Source organism: Saccostrea echinata, unplaced genomic scaffold (assembly GCF_033153115.1).
Source record: "Saccostrea echinata isolate AGI-Se365-2 ecotype Australia unplaced genomic scaffold, CSIRO_AGI_Sech_v1 ptg000054l, whole genome shotgun sequence".
Classification (NCBI taxonomy): Eukaryota; Metazoa; Mollusca; class Bivalvia; order Ostreida; family Ostreidae; genus Saccostrea; species Saccostrea echinata.
Window position 1 is genome coordinate 35,745,818 of NW_026889803.1, and position 20,398 is coordinate 35,766,215.

Sequence of the window (20,398 nt, forward strand, 5' to 3'; positions counted from 1 at the left end):
GCCATTCCTCTGCAGTACCAAGCCTACCTACCTACAAATTTCCATCCCTGATCTAAACCCATCCCTTCAAAAGAAGCTACAACACCCATGCATGACTAAAACCTTCCCACTTAAACAAAGAAAACCACCCTGAAGAAACTACATAAACCTTGACAAATTAGTTTATCAGGTTAGATAATGGACAACTTTCTAACATTTTCTGCGTTTTCAAACTTTCTAGTGTTGCATAGGTACTTTGCAGCATGTTCATTTTTTAACCTGTATTAAAAGTCTATGAGAGTCCTTAATATATGTCACCAACACTGTATTGTTCCTACTACTTCTCCAGACATGTGACATGCATTACCAAATACCTCCCTCAAAACAAAACAATAACTTATTGTGGTCTGCTTGTATTTACATCTTTACACAAAAATCCACTTGAAAATGAAAAATAAATAATGAGTGAAAATACAATAAACACTAGTGAAAGGTTCAACATTTTATTTTGGAAGCACATCAAAATCAGACTTTTTAAGTTAAAAATTAATCTTACAAAAAGAATTCTTTACAATAAATGTCACATCACCATTTTATTTTACACCTGGATCATTTACCTTGTTTACACCTTAAAGCACACATTAATTAATTAAATAATAAAATTTGATGACTAGAATAAGTTAATATGTTCTGTCATTCACAAGTCTGGTCTTCCTTTATAATTAACAACTTTTTCACAAACCAATCATAAAATTTCCTGTAACTGCAAAAATTTTATCCATGGTACTCTCTGTTTCCTGAAGACTACAGAGACTCTAATTGGCTCTATTTAAAATAACATAACCTTCACACAAAAAAAAAGAAAATTCTAAGATGTTCTTTTAATGATGTTTCTGATTGGTTGCTGTGGAAGCAAGTCCACTTGTGATTGGTTACCTTGGAAACAAATAAAGTTAACAGCATGGTTATTGTGGGAACAATTCCTGAGCCACTTGCTCTAAATTCATCTGATCCTCCTCCACAGTTGATCCCTCCCCCTTTGAATTCATCTCCTCCTCCAGTCCCCCAGCTGTTGGAGGGACATAAAGTGTTTTGGGGAGATTCATGCTGTGTACCATGTCCATGTGGTGTGCCCTCTTTATGTGGGTTTTAAGGTTGCCTTTTTGGGAGAAGGAGAGTTCACAATAATCACATTTATGTGGCTTTTCACCTGTATGTTTTTTAAGGTGGATGTTCAATGCATTCTTCTGATTGAAGGCTTTGTTACAAATCTGACACACAAAAGGTCTCTCTCCTTCAAATAAAAATAATCTTTTTTCATGTTTACTTTTAACATTACAAACAAGCAATTAACATACAATTACAAAAATTAAAGAGGATTTTTTTAAAAACATCATGACATGTCTTTGATATAAAAAAAAATATGTATCAGTTTGTTTTTTTTTTCACTTAGGTTTCTCATCTTTTTATTTGTCTTCTAAAAATTAAATTTCACTGTAACGTCATGTAATACATACACAGCTTTTTTATCATTACCTGTATGAATTCTGAAATGTCTCTCGAGCTGACTTGGCTTCTGAAACGTTTTATCACATTCTGAACATTTGTGTATTGAGGGTTTGGACTGCTTTGATGCTCCACTTGGTGTAGTATGAATACTCATGTGTTCTTTAAGATGGCAGGCCCTCTTAAATCCTTTATGACAGACCTATTAATGACAAACACAGAATTAATTCCTCTGACATCAGTCTTTTTTAATATTGAAGACTCTTCAATCAGATATCCTAAAAGTTAAGGGACTGTAAATTCTTACCCCACATATATGCTGTCGTTCAGCAGAAAAATGCTTCTTTGACTCAACCCTTGGCACTGCATCACTCAGACTGACATTAGCAGACTCACTTCCATGAGTCAGTGTGTCATTAGCATGAGCCAAGCCATCCTGTTCATCTGGATTACCATCCGGATCCTGAAGGAGACCAGTGTTTTCATCATCCACGGATCCCAGGTGTTCCGCATCATCTGCTCCAAGGTGTTCCGAGGGCTCTTCTTCTTCCTCAGAATCATCCAATCCAGAGAGGTCATCATCCTCTTCTTCATCCACTTCCTCTCCTTCCTCAATCTTCTCCATGGCTTCTGATGGTGGAGGAATCTCCTGTGGTATTTCTTGGGGAATGTTCTCTGTTAGTTCTGGGTTTATCTGGGTCACCAAACCCTCAACCTGCTGCAGATCACCCTGGTTCACTGTAATCTGTACAATGCAGAATTTGCATATCAAAGTAAGTGTACTATATTCCTAAATATTCTAAATCCATCTATTTGAAGAGAAATGTTAAAAAAAGACCTTATCTGGCCCTATAAATGCAGGAAAATCAAGAATGTTTAGTGTCCAATGCCTATAATATGAATTGAATTTAAGAAGACCATATCTAGTTCATGAATCTGCACTGTGAGATCATGAATTGAATCACTGTTCCAATTTCATGAAATTTCTTCTAGAATGGCCAATATTTTAGATATTTTAAATGGAACACAACTTCTGATCCAAAGTTTACAAGTATATATATTGGAAAATCTGAACATGACAAATACATGTAGTACACATTTTGATTTCTGGATCAAGAACCCTGCTCAAATATTAATTATTAGTTTAGCATTAGTTTTCCATAAAATTAAAAACTTTGCAATTGCACACACCAAGAGGAATTTAATCTTATCAGTGATGGAAAAAGGGACTCAACTGGATGACACTTGATAACTAGGTTAATTGGTTTACTGACAGGGTCATTTAGTGGATCAAGTAAACCTCACTCTTTATTCAATATCTGCTTAATTGGAATCTTAGTTAGTAGAGTAAAAAGAACTAAAGCACACAATTGTACAAAGCATCTATCCAGCAACATATTGCACTATCTTTAATTTATTATAAGACATGATCCAATATTCCTCCTATTACAAGTGCATTAACATCAAATTTTTTATTATTGTTTTTTGAAGCTAAACAGTTTTAAGTTTACCTGTTGATCAGTAGCCAGTGTCCCATCAGCAGTGACAACAAAAGCATTCGGAGCCCCGTCCTGTGATCCGGTTGGTATCTGGATGATGGACTGTTGATTATCTAAGTTGATGGTGGGCTGAGCCAACACACTTTGTCCTGCCTGGTCTCCCACTGTCTGAATCTACCAATTCAAAGTGTAAAATAAATTCATTGGTACAAAATCTAAGATTTTCCTCATCCTTATCACATCTATTTGTTTGAAGAGATACACTTAACCTGTTTTCTTTAAATTATTTCAATATAATTTTCTCCCTTAACCATCCCTCAAGAAATTTCAGTGGCATATCATTAATAAAATTTTGTTAATTACAGTACCTTGAATTTAATAGTATATTTCTCATCCCTACACATTTTAAGCTGGTCATTTACCTGTAGTCCCTGCACCAGGTTGGGATCAGCCACCTGCATGCCCTGATTGAGTACACTGGGGTTAATGGTGATGTTGACATTTCCTTGTTGTTGTAGCTGCTGCAGTAAGCTAGCATCAATCTGAACAGTCTGGGAGAAGATACTGGGGTCAAGTCCTGTGATCTGTATTCCGCCTTGACCAACACTACCGGTCAACTGTAACTGGACATTCTCTAATCCTTGTAGCACATGGGCAGCTAGAGTGCTCTCTTGGATCTGACCCATGTTATCAGGTAAAGACAGGGACACAGGCATGATGTTAGGTGATTGGAAGAGAGCAGGCTCAATGTTGATCACCTGACCACTGGCTTGACTAGTGCTCATCACATTTTGAATATCCGGAACATTGATCATGTTGATCTGTTGTTGTGGTTGGCTTGACTGGTCATCATCATTCACAAAGGTTGTCTTCCTCTTCTTCGGCAGGTCTGGTTTTAAGTGACCCAATATGTGACTCTTCCTGTGTCCAGAAGTCCTAAATCTCAGATCACAGTGGGGGCATTTGAAAGGCTTGGCTCCTGTGTGCAGCCTCATGTGAACCTTAAGGCTTCCTTTGGTAGAAAATCTTGAGCAGCATATGTGACAGCTGAACTTTTTGTGGTCTGAAAAGAAGACAATAATATGTTACAATATTTACACATCATCTCTGTCTCTTAGAGATATCCTCTGTATATCAATAAATACCTGGTAGTTAATATTGTGATTGCCAGTTCTGTAAAAGAGACACATTGAACCTACCAGTTGAGGACAATAAAGTTAAAATAAATTCATTGTAGCCCAAAATCTAAGAACAAATGAGCGAAGGGAAATTTGATAAGAAACTAAGGCATTAATCAATCTGATAAAGTCAAGAGTGTTGCATGAGGCTGGCATCATTTGTTTACTATTGCAAATTGTATGCAAACTTCTCAAAAGAATTGGACTATATCAAACTTCAACAAGTTACTATTGCAAATTGTATGCAAACTTCTCAAAAGATTTGGACTATATCAGACTTCAACAGAAGAGAGGGAAAGATAAACCTTCATGTAATAAGTACATAAACAATATATACAACTCGGGCATTAATGGTATGTATATAATACATAATACAGGCTTTTCTTGGGAAAACTTACTGGTCCCGTGTGTTTTCATGTGGCTGTCAAGAGTTGATTTGACTGTGAATGAGCGGCTGCAGATCTCACAAGAATAAGGTTTCTCCCCTGTGTGGATTCGGATGTGCCGCACCAAATCACTGGGTTTCTTGAAGGACTTTGGACAGTGCGAACACTGATGAGCATGTTTTGTTCCTGTGTGTTGATCTGCATCTTCATCATTTTTCTGAGAAAGAAAATATTCACTGAATTCTTGATTGAAGGCCAGCAGTGTCATTTAACAAACAAAATCTCAGTGATAAAATCACAATAGAGCTAGTATCTCACAAGTTGGTTGTTTCTAGATTATCTGAAAGTTAAGTCTGACAGACAATCTGATTTTAAAACACTGAACAATAATTCTAAGCTTTAAGGACCCTCTCTACACTGCACCCTATTTTCAGGGTACTTTTGTGTAATTAGACTGACCCACCATTTAACATAAAAATAGAAAAAAATTGTAATTTGAACTGTATCACATAATTTAAAATAAAAAATCCAAGTATTCTAAACATTATATTAGACCAAGATAGAGTATTTGAAAACTTTATTTACATGTATTTTATCCATTTTCCTAAGTAGAGGCAATTTTTCTTTATTATTACTTCATTGTCTTTGAAGATTTTTCCTGAATAAAAAAGGCACGCTCCCTATATTAAAAATGAGTTAGTTAATTTCAAAATATCCTCCTTTGTGCTATATAATTTTTTCAAAGTCCAAAAAACATTTTTCATCGGTGTATAGAGGGTCCTTAAGAAATGCTGTAAAGCATGAAAAAAGCATCCTAATGACAAACAAATATAAAAACGGAAATATTGTTCCTACTGTTAAATAGATAACAATAGTACACACCTCTGCCGAGCTGTCCTTCTTGGAAGATTCCAGGAGGATTTTCTGAGAGAGTGACAAATTGTCCTGTTCATGATCTCTGGTCAACACATTAGTCTGCTCCTCTGATACCTGGACCACAGCTTTGTTTCTGACTCGAGTGGATGGCTGGGGTTCCTCTCCATAATCTACGGAAAAATTATAATGCATTTTACTCTTTTAACTACATAACAGAGTGCAATTTGGTTTATATTGCTATGATTACATACCTTCACTCATTCCAAAATAATTTAAAGTTATCAAGATTAATTTCATAAAAATTCAATCAGTTTTTGAAATTTCATTTGCTTGAATATGCAGTCTTTCAAAATATATACATTATCTATTATCATGAAATAATCTTATGAAAAAGAATTATCAAAACATTAAGTTTTGAGACTGCAGCTGATAAAAATACCTGGTCGGTGTTGCTTTTCATGTCTTTTACATTGGCTAGTTGTTCTAAATGTCTGATCACATTCACTACATTTATATGGACGATTGGAGAATGACATGTGAACATTCATGTGGCGAGTCAAAGAACCATTTGTAGTGAAGGCAGCCTGGCAGATCTCGCAGCGGAAATCCTTTGCTCCCATGTGAGTTTTCATGTGAGACTTCAGGACACCAGACGAGACAAAGTTCTTGTCACAGGTGATACATTTGTAGGGTTTTTCTCCTAAAGCAAAAAAAAAAGAAAAAAAAAATACAGTATAGATCTAAATCCCATTCACAAAATGTATTTTTTCATTAATTTCTAATTATCAAAATTTACACTACTTGTACTTCCATCATTTATGTTTTATAAGCCAGACAAGATGATCATCAACAGATATATTTCTTTAAATACATGTTCTTCGATTTACCAAGACTCTTTAGAGTTAGTTCTATCTATAATAACCTGTGTGTGATCTGTAATGCTGCTTAAGGTGGCTGAGCTTCTTGAAAACTTTGTTAACACATATATCACAGCGGTAAGATTTGCGACTATGTCCAGTTAGTGTCTCGTATGGTTGTTCAGGCTCGATCCGCTGTCTGTGGATGACGGCACTGGGCTGTTCAGTTTCCGACACTGTCTCAGGTTCTTCTGCCTCTGGTAAAGACATGTCACTGCAAATACCAAAAAAAGAAATTTGCCTTGATACTTTGCCATAATTCATATCTTATCACCTAAAAGTAAGGATAAGTATCATACAGATATTAGTAAGTTGTGGGTTAATACATGTAAATTCAGAGATGGTAGATGGCACCTTTTCAGAATAACTCCTTCTGAAATGAACTATTTTTAATGTAAATGTGATATACATTTTAACTTTTGATAAACTGACCTTGTAGGCAGTATGTTCTGCATTGATGTACTGGGGAGACTGGTTGTCAGGGAAGTGACACCTTGAGAGCTGAAGGTAGCTTGGAGGTTATTGATGTCAAGGTTACTCTGCTGTGAATGTGGAAAAAAATTAATGAGACATTATTTGATGTAATAAGAATAATCAATCAACTCTTAGTACTTTGTGTATTTCTTTAAGCAGGATTCATATGATGGTCTTTTGTTTGTTGGCAAATTCAGGATCCTCTCCAAAAGATACTCTTAAGAACAGTACATAACAAAGCTTGTAGCACTTACTCATGATATGTCAACATTAGTACATGACCTACATTTTTACACAATATTAAACATGCTTATTTAGTATTAAATAAAATTTAACAATATTATATATTATTATTATTAAATATTGCATTTAATTTTCCTGAAAGTAACCACTGTAATAGTGAACATGTGAAAATTTAATGTTTACTTGAATGTTAAACTGGTCTTGGTTGAATCCTCCTATCTGTGTGTTTATCTGGGTGGGTACTTGTGTGTTGACTTGGCTATTAAGGGTGTTGAACTGGTTACCACTGTTTAACTGGCTGTTGTCGGCTGTATTTATTTGACTATTGTCAGACTGTGCATTCATCTGGGAGTTCAGTTGGCTGAAATTCTGTTGTCCAGAACCTAGCAGACTCTGTGTAAATGTCTGTTGTTGTCCAAACAACTAAATAAAATAAAGATACAATTATTTAGAATGAGTTCGCAGGTACGTTAAGGCTTCCCGTAGAAAATCACAGTGCACTCTGTGCCTTCACTCCTCTGAACTACCAAAATATGACGTCATAATGGAAAATGACGTCAAGTCAATGCCAACTTGAGATGTTATGACGGGGAGAGTGTCATGAATTTTACACTTTATTTTAAATTGCATGTAAAATGCTAGATAGCTTTTGCAAAATACAAGGGTCGTTAAAGGTTTTTTAAGTCTTATATGTCTGAATATTTTAAAAATACATCGCTTACGTACCCTTGATTGAAATTCATCATGTTCAAAATGCTTTCGAAAAATTTCCTTTTGAAATGTACCCCGTGGTTTGAGGAAGTATTTTTTTATGTGTATAAAAGAGTCTGGCGCAGGTGATTAATGAGGATTAATCTGAGATTTTTTGTGAAAATCTGTAAGAAGAGGTTGTTCTCTAACTGAATCTTGCTTGGGAAAAATGTGTGATGGCTTTGTTTTAATACAGATTACGATATTTTGTGGAAAATACCCTCAAATTTGTAGGTAAGTTGAATTCCTCACGAAATATTTTGTATCCAAGTAATACTATGACTTTTCCCAAGCACATTTCGGATACACAAGGAAACGATGAGTTTATTTATATAACAAAATGTTAATAATTATTGTGTTAATCAGTTGCGCCGAAGCGATTTATGTGAAGCACTTCAAAAAATTATAAATGACCGTCACGTGATCAACAAAGTCATGTGATATCATAACAAACATGTTAATATAAAGCCGAGGGAACCCTCTATACAAATTGGACGTACTAAAGTACAAAACTTAGAAATTAAAACCAAAACCGACCTCGCAGTGAAATATTATGTTTTGAGCGCATTTTAAAGCTTCGGGAAGCCTTAACATAGCTGCGTTTACCTTCAAACAAAATGAGTTAAATAAAATACAGTGTGGTTTGTAGTTGCAATTTTTTTTATTTAACACCTTTAAAATTTGAAGTTAAACTTTCTCCTTGACCTGACATACAGCAGTGACATGTTAATACTCACTCTGGGAAATTATTGTCACCTTTCACTCCGATTTGAAATTATAAATAGATATAAAAAAATGTAACACGCCTCAAAACTTTGATCTTTGACCACTTAACATTTATGTCTGTCTGCCTTGAAATTCAGAACATTTGCGTTTGGCTGAGCTACAGACCTGTTGATTCAGGGCTTGTTGGAAGTTATCCAGAGAATCAGCTGCTAAGATAGACTGCTGTCCCAAGTCTCCTTGTGCCCCAGAGGTTGGCACTGTCAGCTCCTGAAACAAGTTAGAAAACTTTAAAAATGTATTTCACCCTTTTCAAATATTTGAATTTTAAACTCTCAAACTCAATTCTACACTTCCTCTACAGAAACATTACTTTCTAAAATGAGCGTTTTATCAAAAATACCTGCTGGTTAAATCCCAGTTCTACCATTTGGTTCTCAATAACCAGATTTTGGTCGGATTCCTTCTCCTTGTCAGTTACCAGAGTACCATCTTGGTCATCAGTCTGTAGAGCTTGGATAGCTAGCTCATGTCTGCAATATCAAAAAATTCCCTGTAGGCAATTTTTCAAAATAATTATTCCTACACTTCATCAAAATAAAAAGCATGTAATTTCATCATAAGATCAACAAAATGTTTCAATATTCTATATTCCTTTGCCAAATTTTCATTCCGATTTACAAGGGTTATTTTTTTTTTCTCTATAAATTTTTTTCTGAATTGTTAATAAAAATTTTCTTCCAATTTACATGGGTCATATTTTTCCTTTATAAAATTTTCCTGAATTGTTAAAAAAAATTCATACATGATATCTTATCATACCTGTGTGTTTTCATGTGTTTCTTGCAGTTGACACTTGTTTTGAAAGTCTTCTGACAGTAAGGACACATGAATGGACGGACCTCGCTGTGAGTCGACATGTGGCGCTTCAGACTGCCATTAGTGGTAAACATGCTGTCACAGATCAGGCACTTGTATGCTTTTAGTCCTGTGTGGGTCCTAATATGGGCTTTCAGAACTCCACTGGACACAAATGATCTTGTACACTGCAGACATTTGAAAGGCTTCTCTCCTTTAAATGATGAAATGACCCATCAAAAAGTAATGCTAATTTTCTTCAATTAAGATATCATTCCTCTTCAATTAAGATATCATTCCTCATGACCAAGTAAAGAGCATATATAAATCTATAATAATAATTCAAGTCTGAGATTAAACCTGGATATTGAGTTATTCTTTTTAACGCCATGTTCATAAAATCCTGGAATTACATATGACACCCTGTGTACATATGATTACTACAACTTCATTGTCAATAGTACACAAGAAACTCCCAGTTACACAGTGCACTCACCAGTATGTGACCTGATGTGTTGCTTTAGGTGACTGGATTTCTTGAATCCCCTCTGACAGAACCCACATTTGTATGGTCTGTCAACACTCCCAGCCTCCCCTAGATATTGGTTAAATAGACTGTGTCGGGAGGGCTGCTGGATAAGGCCTGAGGAAGGAATATATGGAAAAATAAAATATTTAATCAGTTTTCTTTACAAAGTTATATTTGGTAAATATACTTTAAGATGTACTCTTCATTTCAGTCTTGCTCCTTGAACAGAAAGTACTTCAATAGGGCAGGAAAAATCATATACCTGTTCTATGGAATCATCTTAATTTTGTGGGGCTAATTTTCAAGAATTGATTAGAATTTAAATCTTCAAGGGGACAAAATTTCAAGAGTCTATATCTCATTAAGAGATACAGCCTAAAGATCAATATTCAATGAGATTGTAATTTCACAAGGAAGTGGCACCCAAAAAATCCACAATAATTGAACTCCAATATTACTTCTTACCTGTGTCTGTGATGAGTATAGGTTCCTGCAGTGGAATATCTGGGAGGTCCCCCATTTTGTGGGAGATCCTTTTGAAGGCCCTCTTTTTTGGACTTCCATCAGCCTCCTCCTGCATTTCTTTAAAGTGAGACTGTATGTGGGATTTCCTGTGAGCTGAGGTCCTGAAGAGCTTGTCACATTGAGGACACTCAAATGGCTTGGCACCTATTAAGTTTTGTATTTCCAAATATATAATACATATAACCTAAATAAATTCCTCTTTTGTGTGGAGGTCTAATTTCATGGATATCAATTTATACCAAAATACAAAAAGTCCTTTAAATAAGTTGTTGATATTACATCCAAAATAAAATATTTCTGAAGTGTGAAAAATCAATCACTTGAAACACGTGATTTTTCAAGAAAAATAATTTTCTAGGAATTACAATGGTGTCATTTAATTTTGTAATATAATTTCCTCCTTGAATCCTTATAATCCTGGGAGGAACAGTTAATTATATATATATATATATTGTTGTAAGGAAAAAAATGTACATTTTAATTTTTATACTTGGAAGCTTACCTGTGTGCATTCTAAGGTGGACCTTGAGGCTTCCTTGTGTAGAAAACATTTTGTCACAGGTGGTGCACCTGTAGTCCTTGACCCCTGTGTGTGTCTTGATGTGGGCAGTCAGTGTGCTCTTTACTGCGAAGGCTCGGAAACACTGGGTACATTTATAAGGCTTCTCATGGGTGTGAATGCGGATATGTCTCACTAGATCACTAGGTTTCTTGAACTCTTTGCTGCAGTAGGTACACTGATGCCACCGCACTCCATTTACCTGTTGAAGAGTTAAATCCATTGACCTACCATGATTGAATAATATCCTACACTTTGTTCTGATATTTCATGCAATTTACCGAATGAAGTATGAGTGCCTTATGTGAAAAGCATTATAGCAAAACATAACATCATGAATCAAACAAGAGTTTGATTTATAGCAGTTTTTGCATTAAAAAATCACACAGTAAAATACTCTTAGAGCAACACCAACACTCAAATAAATGTTCAATTAATTTTTTCAACTAGTTAATCTAACACCTTAAGTTCTGACCATTATACAGTCCACTCTAATCGAGGCTGCTATTCCCTACCTTTCTGATCACATGTCTCTTAACCAGACCTGTAGCAGTGTCATGAACTGTCATGGTTGAAATATTCTGAGTGTACTGTGGAGGTGGACGTATAACATTGTCAGGAGCTATCGCGGGAGGATCCGAAGAGGTGGTGGCTGGGGCTGATGATACAGGGACAGTAGTGGCTCCTGACACCGCCACATTTTCTACGGCAGTCACCACTTCTGATCCACTTGGAAGGCCGCTGTTCTCAAGTGCTTGACGTAAGATATCATCTGACGTTGTCATGTCTCCTACCTAAGAAATATAGATGCAAAAAAAAATTAAGTATTTCAAATTTAAATTGTGGACAGTACATTCAATGTCTTAATTGAAATACGTGTATCACAAAAAATTCACAAACAGAGAATTGCAATCACAAAATTATTATTTACTTGATTAATATGGACCACATCAGTCAGAGGAGTCTTTATGCCCACTTGAGTAGGAAGAACCTGGAAAATTTTTAAAAATTACTAAAATTCATAGAGGAAACATTTCACTTCAAAATAATTGAAACTTATAGATGAGACCACTCTGTCTCTAAAGTCCAAACTCTAAGACTATGTCTTTAGCAATTTTTTTTATTAGTATATAAAAATGTTTTAAGCATTTATTTACCTCACTGTCTTGATGAGCACGGCTAATGTGAGCATTAAGACTGCCTAACTTCTTAAAAACACAGCTACATTCATCACACTGGTAAGTGGGGCCATCTTCTCCATCCCTTCCCAGGGTATGTACTCTCTAAAAAAATTTCTTTTAATAAATTATATGAACAGGTATATTTCATTATTGGCCATTGATAATTAATGAGATCTCAAAAAATAAACAATCAAGAATATGTGGTTCTGATGGAAAGAAAATCCTTGTATTGATTAAAAATAACAAAAAAATTTTTGGTAACCCTTCAAACTGTACCTGAATGTGAGCTCTTAAATTTCCTCTCTGGGCAAAAGACATGGGACAGAAGTCACAGGGATGGGGCTTTAGCCCTGTGTGTTTGCTCATATGGATCCTTAGTGCTCCCTTTTGATTAAATGCTCTATCACACTGATTGCATTTGAATGGTCGTTCACCTGAAAAATAAAATTCTCCATAAAATTCAAACTTCTTTTTTTTTCATACTGTAAACCAACTTTTGTTTGTGACATTCTTCATTTGCAATTATTTTTCAGTTTCAAACTTATCTGGGATGACCAAGTTTCATGATTGAGGAAATATTCAACATAAATACATAATAATGAAATAAATAGTTTGTGGCAAGAAATATCTGCGAGTAAACCAAGGTCACAAAACTCGCAGATATTTCTCACAAGCAAATAAAAGTTGGTTTGCAGTACTTCTATATTAAAATTTTATGCTCTGTGTGTATCTACATGAATTTTTATGTTTCTTGTCCAAAACGAATTGAACTGTAGGAGTTATTGCCCTTTGGTAATGTATACCTGTATGTATGAGATTATGCCTCTGAAGCTGACTGGGTTTCTGAAATGTTTTCCCACAATGCTGACACTTGTAATGGAAGGCTGATCTGTCCACATTTCTTTTGTAAGGTCTATGAGACAGGGAAGATCTACAAAGCAATAAAAAGTCATTTCCACAATCATGATAATCAGTTGGAAAGTCTTGTTCCTTGAGTGCAAGAATTACAGACTTGTTTATGTCACAGTGCATCCTTTTTTTTCTCCTTTTAATACAGTAAATTATTGATGGGTTTTCACCTTTTTTTTAAAGAAGAAAAACATTTTTTTAATATGATAACATGGTTTACAAACTTGATTCTGTAGTGTTGCTTCATGTGCTCCTTTAGGAAGATAGGCTTGGTGAATTCCTGTGTACACTGTCTACAAGGATACGTCTTCATTCCCTCCTGCTCCTGTCTGTGTTCCTGCATGTGCTTATCAAGCTGGCTCTGATGAAATAAAAAGATTTCCTTCCGTGAGTCATAATCTAAGTGTGTTTTTTTTTTTTATAAACTATGGTAAATAGCTTCTGGCTTTCCTTTCTTAGGAATTCAAATACCATTCTCAGAGTCCTTCCCCCTGAATGTACCGAATAATCAGTAATCAATTAATTCAAACTTCGAAATTGGATACATCAAATGTTACTGATTTGAAGAAAATGGATGGCTTCAAAATTTATCCATTACAAATTATATTTGAAAGTACAATTCTGCTCTATGTAAAATGACCACCAATGTCTTCCATTCAGAAAATTTGTAAAACAAACCTGTAAACTGAACTCATCTCCACACTCGGTACACATAAGATTTTCCTCTTTCTCATGAAGCATGATGTGTGCCTTGAGACTGGCAATCCTTGAAAATTTCTTTCCACACTCAGGACATGTAGGCTCTCCATTGGCTGGGACATGAGTAGCCACATGGAGCTTCAAGTTGTCATTAACATTAAAGGACATGGCACAGTGAGGACATCTGAAGGGTTTGTCCTCCTCGTGAGCTTTCATGTGCCTCTGGTACTGAGGCCACTTGGGGAAACTTTTGTCACAGGTTTCACATTTAAAGGGTCCCTTCAAAGAAAATTATTTCCATCACTTTTGTGTGATTAATTACCATAAGCAAGTATACATCTCAAGAATATTGAACCTGTTCAATAGTTTTTCATTGATGAACATTAATCTATACTTTACTGGTATACATTATAAAACTTTGAAAAATAAAACTTTTTAAACACAAGAAAAAAATTTCAAACCTTGCCAACTGGAGGTTTAATGCTTGGTTGCCTTGGCTCCTTAGCTTTGACCTTGACCTTTGGTGGTTCTTGTTCAGTAACTTGTTCTGTGGTGGTGATAATATGAGCAATAGGAATCTGCTCAAACACCAGCTGTTCCACCACCTGTCCATCTTCTCCCTGAATGTGTTGTACCTGTACTGTCTGCAAAGAAAGTCAAAGAATTAGTAAGATTACATAGGGCGTGTATAACCATGTTGTTGTTCAACTTGAATTCTTTAGCATCATATCAGATGGCAACAAGTCACTTTCTATCAACTCTTTTGACCTAAAAATAGTACCTGGGGGTCTATGTTTTCCTGTTGTGGGTCCAGTATGTGGGACTCCACCAGAGCCACAATTTCTCCCGTTTCTGTGACATGGGCCACATGGGAGATTGCTCCAGAAAATAACTGGGCATAATCTACAATGAAAAAAAATAGGCATGCAACAGGGTTTGACATTAACTTTTATGAGTACTAGACCAGTTGGGCTACTTCCCATAATTTTTACTAGCCCTGACCGTAAAATCACTAGCCCTGACCAAATCTGCAAATTCATTTCTTATAATCGCTAATTTTAACGAGTTAATTTTGAAATCGTTTCTCGTGCGTCAAGAATTTGACCGACTAGCAAATTGAGTTGGTTTCATCAAGACTTGCGAATATTGTAAGCTTTAATATTACTAAATTAATTGCAGAATATATTTTTAGTAACTATTTATACCATATATTGATATTGAATGACGCTAATTTCTAACGCGACTTGTCTATTACAACCATGACTAAAGTAATGATTGTGTCATACGGGGATTTTTTTCTTTATGGAGTAATGGCTGTGTTTACAATCGGAACAAATTAAGAAAAATTCTTTAAAAGTTTTTGGTATATTTATTTGAAAGACTGAAATGGGTTTTTTATTTTATCAACATGACCAATCGGTCTAGTTAACGTACATTTCACATGACCAGACCACTCATTTACTAGACTGGGTCGGTCGGACGTGCCTTAGTGTCAAACCCTGTGCAAGTTATTAAACATTCTGTTAAAAACATTTTCTTTTAATAATGTGAAATTCACATCTAGACACAAGGATGTGCAAGTAATTCCTCATCAGATATTCAAGTATAATTATCATATAAATAAAATTCAAATTTAAGCTTTAGTTCACTGCATATATTATAATTATATTATAATAATATATAATATATGCAGTGAACTTAAGCTTAATTAAAATTTCACTTTGTTTAAAAAAGTGTATTTTCCAATTACATTTTACCGTGTCTCTGATATTCAGGTGACGGCTTCCAAAGAGTAAGGCTGGGGTATTTCAGATTAAGATTTTGATACTTTCTGACAGCCTATTTATTATTTAACCAATTTAAACTTGCCATCAAAGCACTGAGGTGTGGAAAATATTGCATGTTTGTTAAAGCCTCCTTAAAGTCATTATTTTCATATTGTAGCATTTTTTTTTTCTCATACATAGACAAGACACAAATATTACAAGTTTATAGTAACTTAAAGAAGAAATTTCACCAGACTGACCTCTAATTAAGATGGCATAGAAGGGGAATAACTCAAAAGGAAATATCATACGAAAACTATCATTCCATCGATCTATACACAAAACATTTGTAATGTACTAGGTCTTGAAATCTCAACAGCATTTACTGAATTTACCAAATGAATGTACATAGAATCACTTTAGGATATTCCATACCAGGGAACCAAATTTTGACCCTTCATCCTTTGTCAAAATTTTTAATGCTTCAATTAATGCTTGGACCATGTGCAGAAACATTAATAACCGCTATAAATCTATTTATGGCTCTGTTTGTAGCATCTTCCACTTACTTCCAGCATAGGCACTCCCCAGCTTAATTGTTAAAAAATATATATCTACTATACTATAAACATATGTTTTATAGTATAGTAGATATATATTTTTTAACAATTAAGCTCCAGGGGAGTGCCTATGACTTCCAGGGTTAAATTCAACTTGTATGATAAATTAACAAAACAAATTCATTCAGGAAATGAAATATATAGCATCATCAGCAGATTTTGAACTCCATTGGAAATTCACAGTATAACTAAAAACTCACTATATAAATATAATTCACATTTAACAGTATAGTTTTCCTAAATTCATGAATTGCAGCACTGCTTAAATTGATCTCAGCATGCTCAAGAAAAGCTGTACGTACAGCCTGAAACAATAATTTGACATATGAAACGATTGATGTTAAGTGGGCTCATTTGTATGTCTTGTTAATTTTAAGATCTGAGTTTCATCTGATTGAGCTGAACATTAACGTTACAACTCAGGGAAACCTATCTCTGAATCTAATGATGTAAAACCTTCAAGTCTACTAGATCTATTGTATATATAGTCCAATATTTCTTTACATCCTTGTCAACATGATGTTGTCTGTGTTTCTATTTAGCATTTAGAAGCAAGAAACCCTATATGCACATAACACTATAATACAGATGTTGTTAGGACTATGTCGCAAAATAGTCTAGGGATTCCGTAAGAAGTTAGTTCGAAAAACTGAAATCAACATCTCCCCAATCCGTCAATGAAACAATGGAAAATACATCACCGTTCACTGATAAGATTTCTTTGACTTAACAGACATTTACTTTAACAATAATTCATAAAAAGACAGTGATTAAAGTGCGTACAAATATATTTATATCGGTCCCGTGTAGGAATACCACAATCAACAGAACTTGTGAATGAAAAACATATCACTGCGCCCAGTACTCATTTTCTGAGGAAACACGGACGCACTACTCAGAAATTAGCCCGCATGATAAGAGATTATACAGTATTTCAGAGTTCAAAAATCATTGAACTTTAGTAATTAAGATATACAGAGTTCAGTAATTCTCACCAGTTATATTTTCTACTTGAAGCTGTGTAGTATTTTGTCCATCAAAGGACATATTTTTCAGTGCTAAGTAATCAAAATGGCGGTGATGAGTTTAGAAACGAGGGCATTTTTGGTTTAGTTCAAGTGCCCGGATGTTTTGAAAGCGCGGCATTTTCAAAAGTTTTAAAGGGGGATAACTTTTAATATCAAATTACTTAATCTTTACTTTTATTTGAAATACATTATTTTTACAGAGTGAAACAATATTAGATAAAAAGAAACAAATGTTATAAACTGTTTTTCACAAGGGTTTCTTATAATTAGACCTTATTTTGAAATGAAAATTGTTTTAAAATAATGCAAGATTATTGAAATGAACTCATGTAAAATGTTTTGAATTATTTAAAAGTTAATTGGTATATCATGAAAATCTCTTTAAGTCTGCCATCTATGCAAGAGTCAAAATCTTTATGTTTGATATATCAGGGACCTAAATAGTACAGTGTATATCTATAGAGGATATTCTATTTCAATGTTTTGTAGATGAATATGGAATTTATTTCACGAGTAGGATAGGATATTTTTTTATATTTTCAAGAGTGCGAAGCATGAGTAAATTTTTTTTAAAAATCCTGTCTCATGAATTAAATAAATTCCATATTCATCTACACAACTTTGAAATTTCTGTTTATTACATTTTCTTTGATTTTCCCTTTGACTCTGTCTTTTTATAACACGGTGTCATAGGCTGTGATGTCATAGTTGAGCGGTTGAAATGTCATAGCTAAGTGATTGCAAGATTGAAAAACGTTACAAACATGGATTTTTAACTTCATACATGTATTTGGAGAAACTTTGGCAGTTTTAGTCTCTGTCAGGATGGTTCATTTACTCTCTATCTTATAACAGACCAGCAAGTTTTTCTTTTTTTTTTTATAAAATACTCTTCATGATGGGAAGGAAAATCTCGAGTTTTGCCACACTTCTGATATTCTCACTCTGTGAGAATACCATTTTGATATTCTTCCACACTGTTTCAAAATATCACTTTTATTCAGTAAATAATTAAATTACAGTACATGTATTTCACTGTTGAAAATGTAATAAATTGTGCCAGTCAGACGGGTGAGAACTATCAGGGCCAGATAGCTCAGTTGGTATATAGAGCACCTAACTGGAGATTCAGGGGGTCCGGGTTCAAATCCTGGTCTGGTCTGTCACATTTTTCTCCCCTCCTATTACAATATACTGTATGTAAATATATTATAGTATATAAGTCCCTGAATATACCACCCAGAAATGAAGAAGGGGGAAATCTCTTCCTCACCCATAATCACAGCAGCTTATTAAAAATTTGGCTTTTTAAAAAAAAAAAAAAAAAAGAATTCATGAAAAAACCAAAATTTTTAATAAGATATTTTGTTTTGAGAGTACATCCCTTTATAACAAGTTTGATGGAATTAAGTATTTGAGTCCTGGAAAAAAAAACCTATCAGGACACAACAATATGAATTGGGCTTGAGTAAAATATGAAATTTATTTTGTGATATGTCGACTTGTCAGATAATAATCCTCATGGCTATAGAAACTCAGTATCTTGATATTAAAGTGTGTTATTGCTACTACCTGACATCAACTGACATCATGATAATATCTGATTTCTGATGACACAATTATCTGAAAATTGACATAATTTTCTGAAAAGTCAACTTGTCAGATGTTTTAGCAACTTGTCAATTAATGATGTCTTCTTGTCAGATGTTATGTCAATTTGTCAAATTAATGTTGACTTATCGGATAATTATGTCAACTTGTCAGATATTTTGTCAACTTGTCAGATATTTTGTCAACTTGTCCAATAAATGTGTTGACTTGTTGTATATTTATGTCGACTTATCAGATAATTATGACGACTTGTCAGATCCTATTGTTGACTTGTCAGAAAAATACAACATCAACTGGATGGCACAAACTGGGCATGGACACATTTTCATGTTGAATTTTTAAACTTCTGAATAAATGACAAGTCGACAAAAAGATCTGAAAGTCAACATAATTATGTTACAAGCATGAATTCATCATAATTTGGTCGCAATGAAATATGTTTTATTGTTGAATTACTGAAATTCTTGAAGTGGTGTTCTATAATGACAAAATTAAGACTACCATTGAAACATAAATTTTTATAATGATCAACATATTTAACAGTTTAAATATAACATTAAATCTCAACTCCAGAGAAATAAGAACAAGATGCAACAATCAATAAATGCTGATGCAACAAGATTGTGTTGTCAGTGCTTAATCTTGAAAAATAATTGTTTGAAGGAAAAGAATTAAATTCAACCAGTTTTGTACATGTATTACCATGCACCCAAATTTATACCTAAACAAATATATATGCAATAAAATATTTTGAAGGGAAATACCTTACTCAAATGTCTATGTTAAAATGTCATGTAGCAAATGACATGTAATTATTTAAGCTTCCTTTGATACTTTTGGTAATATCATTTATCTTTTCTTTTTATTTCAAGAATTGCAAGGGCCAGAACATCTAAAACACAGAATAATTAAAAAAAAATTTGTAAGAATAGAGACATGAGCAATCCTAGTTATTATGTTGCTTTTCGTTGATAAAGTGTTGAGGAATTTTCAGGTATTGAAGTTTCATGTAAAATGCGTTTTTATACATTTTCAATAAAAATATCAGTAAGACAGACACAGTTCAAGAAATAACAATCTAATATTGCACTGCAATTTACACTTGTTCTGTGTAAATACAAGATCATGGATGAATCTCTTCAGTTACTTTATCTAAAATGTCCAGTGTACATTATCTTTATTCTTGCAAAATGAAAGAAAAGAATGGTATCCTGGTGTACGATTTGCATGGCCAGATCTCTGCCATGTGATGCCTTCCCACTGTAACCAATGGGTTGATGGTAGAGTTTATCTTGCCATGTGATGTCACATCCTACCATTGTAACCAATAGGTTGATGATAGGTTATCTTGCCACGTGATGTAACTTCCTGCCACTATAACCAACGAGTTGATGCTGGAGTTCATCTTGCCATATTGTGATGTCACTTCCTACCACTGTAACCAATGGGTTGATGTGGAGGTTATCTTGCCATGTGATGTCACTTCCTGCCACTGTTACCAATGAGTTGATGGTGGAGTTTATCTTGCCATGTGATGTCACTTCCTGCCACTGTAACCAATGATTTGATGGTGGAGTTTATC

At 34.3% G+C, this 20,398-nt stretch overlaps 1 protein-coding gene across 1 annotated transcript; it reads right to left on the reverse strand.

Annotated features, from left to right (window-relative positions):
• Positions 1-466: 466 nt before the first annotated feature.
• LOC133171604 (zinc finger protein 236-like) lies at positions 467-17,293 on the reverse strand. The gene is made up of 27 exons (XM_061306391.1): positions 17,173-17,293; positions 14,573-14,694; positions 14,253-14,435; positions 13,771-14,070; positions 13,317-13,453; positions 12,987-13,114; positions 12,460-12,617; positions 12,160-12,285; positions 11,934-11,993; positions 11,518-11,796; positions 10,946-11,204; positions 10,384-10,587; positions 9,886-10,032; positions 9,354-9,603; positions 8,935-9,064; positions 8,700-8,801; positions 7,242-7,481; positions 6,774-6,883; positions 6,347-6,555; positions 5,864-6,124; positions 5,431-5,594; positions 4,561-4,765; positions 3,407-4,047; positions 2,997-3,158; positions 1,793-2,230; positions 1,516-1,687; positions 467-1,273 (listed from the first exon to the last, which is right to left on the reverse strand). The coding sequence occupies exons 1-27, from the start codon at positions 17,222-17,224 to the stop codon at positions 945-947; spliced, it is 5,568 nt and encodes a 1,855-aa protein (XP_061162375.1). The 5' UTR covers positions 17,225-17,293; the 3' UTR covers positions 467-944.
• Positions 17,294-20,398: the final 3,105 nt, after the last annotated feature.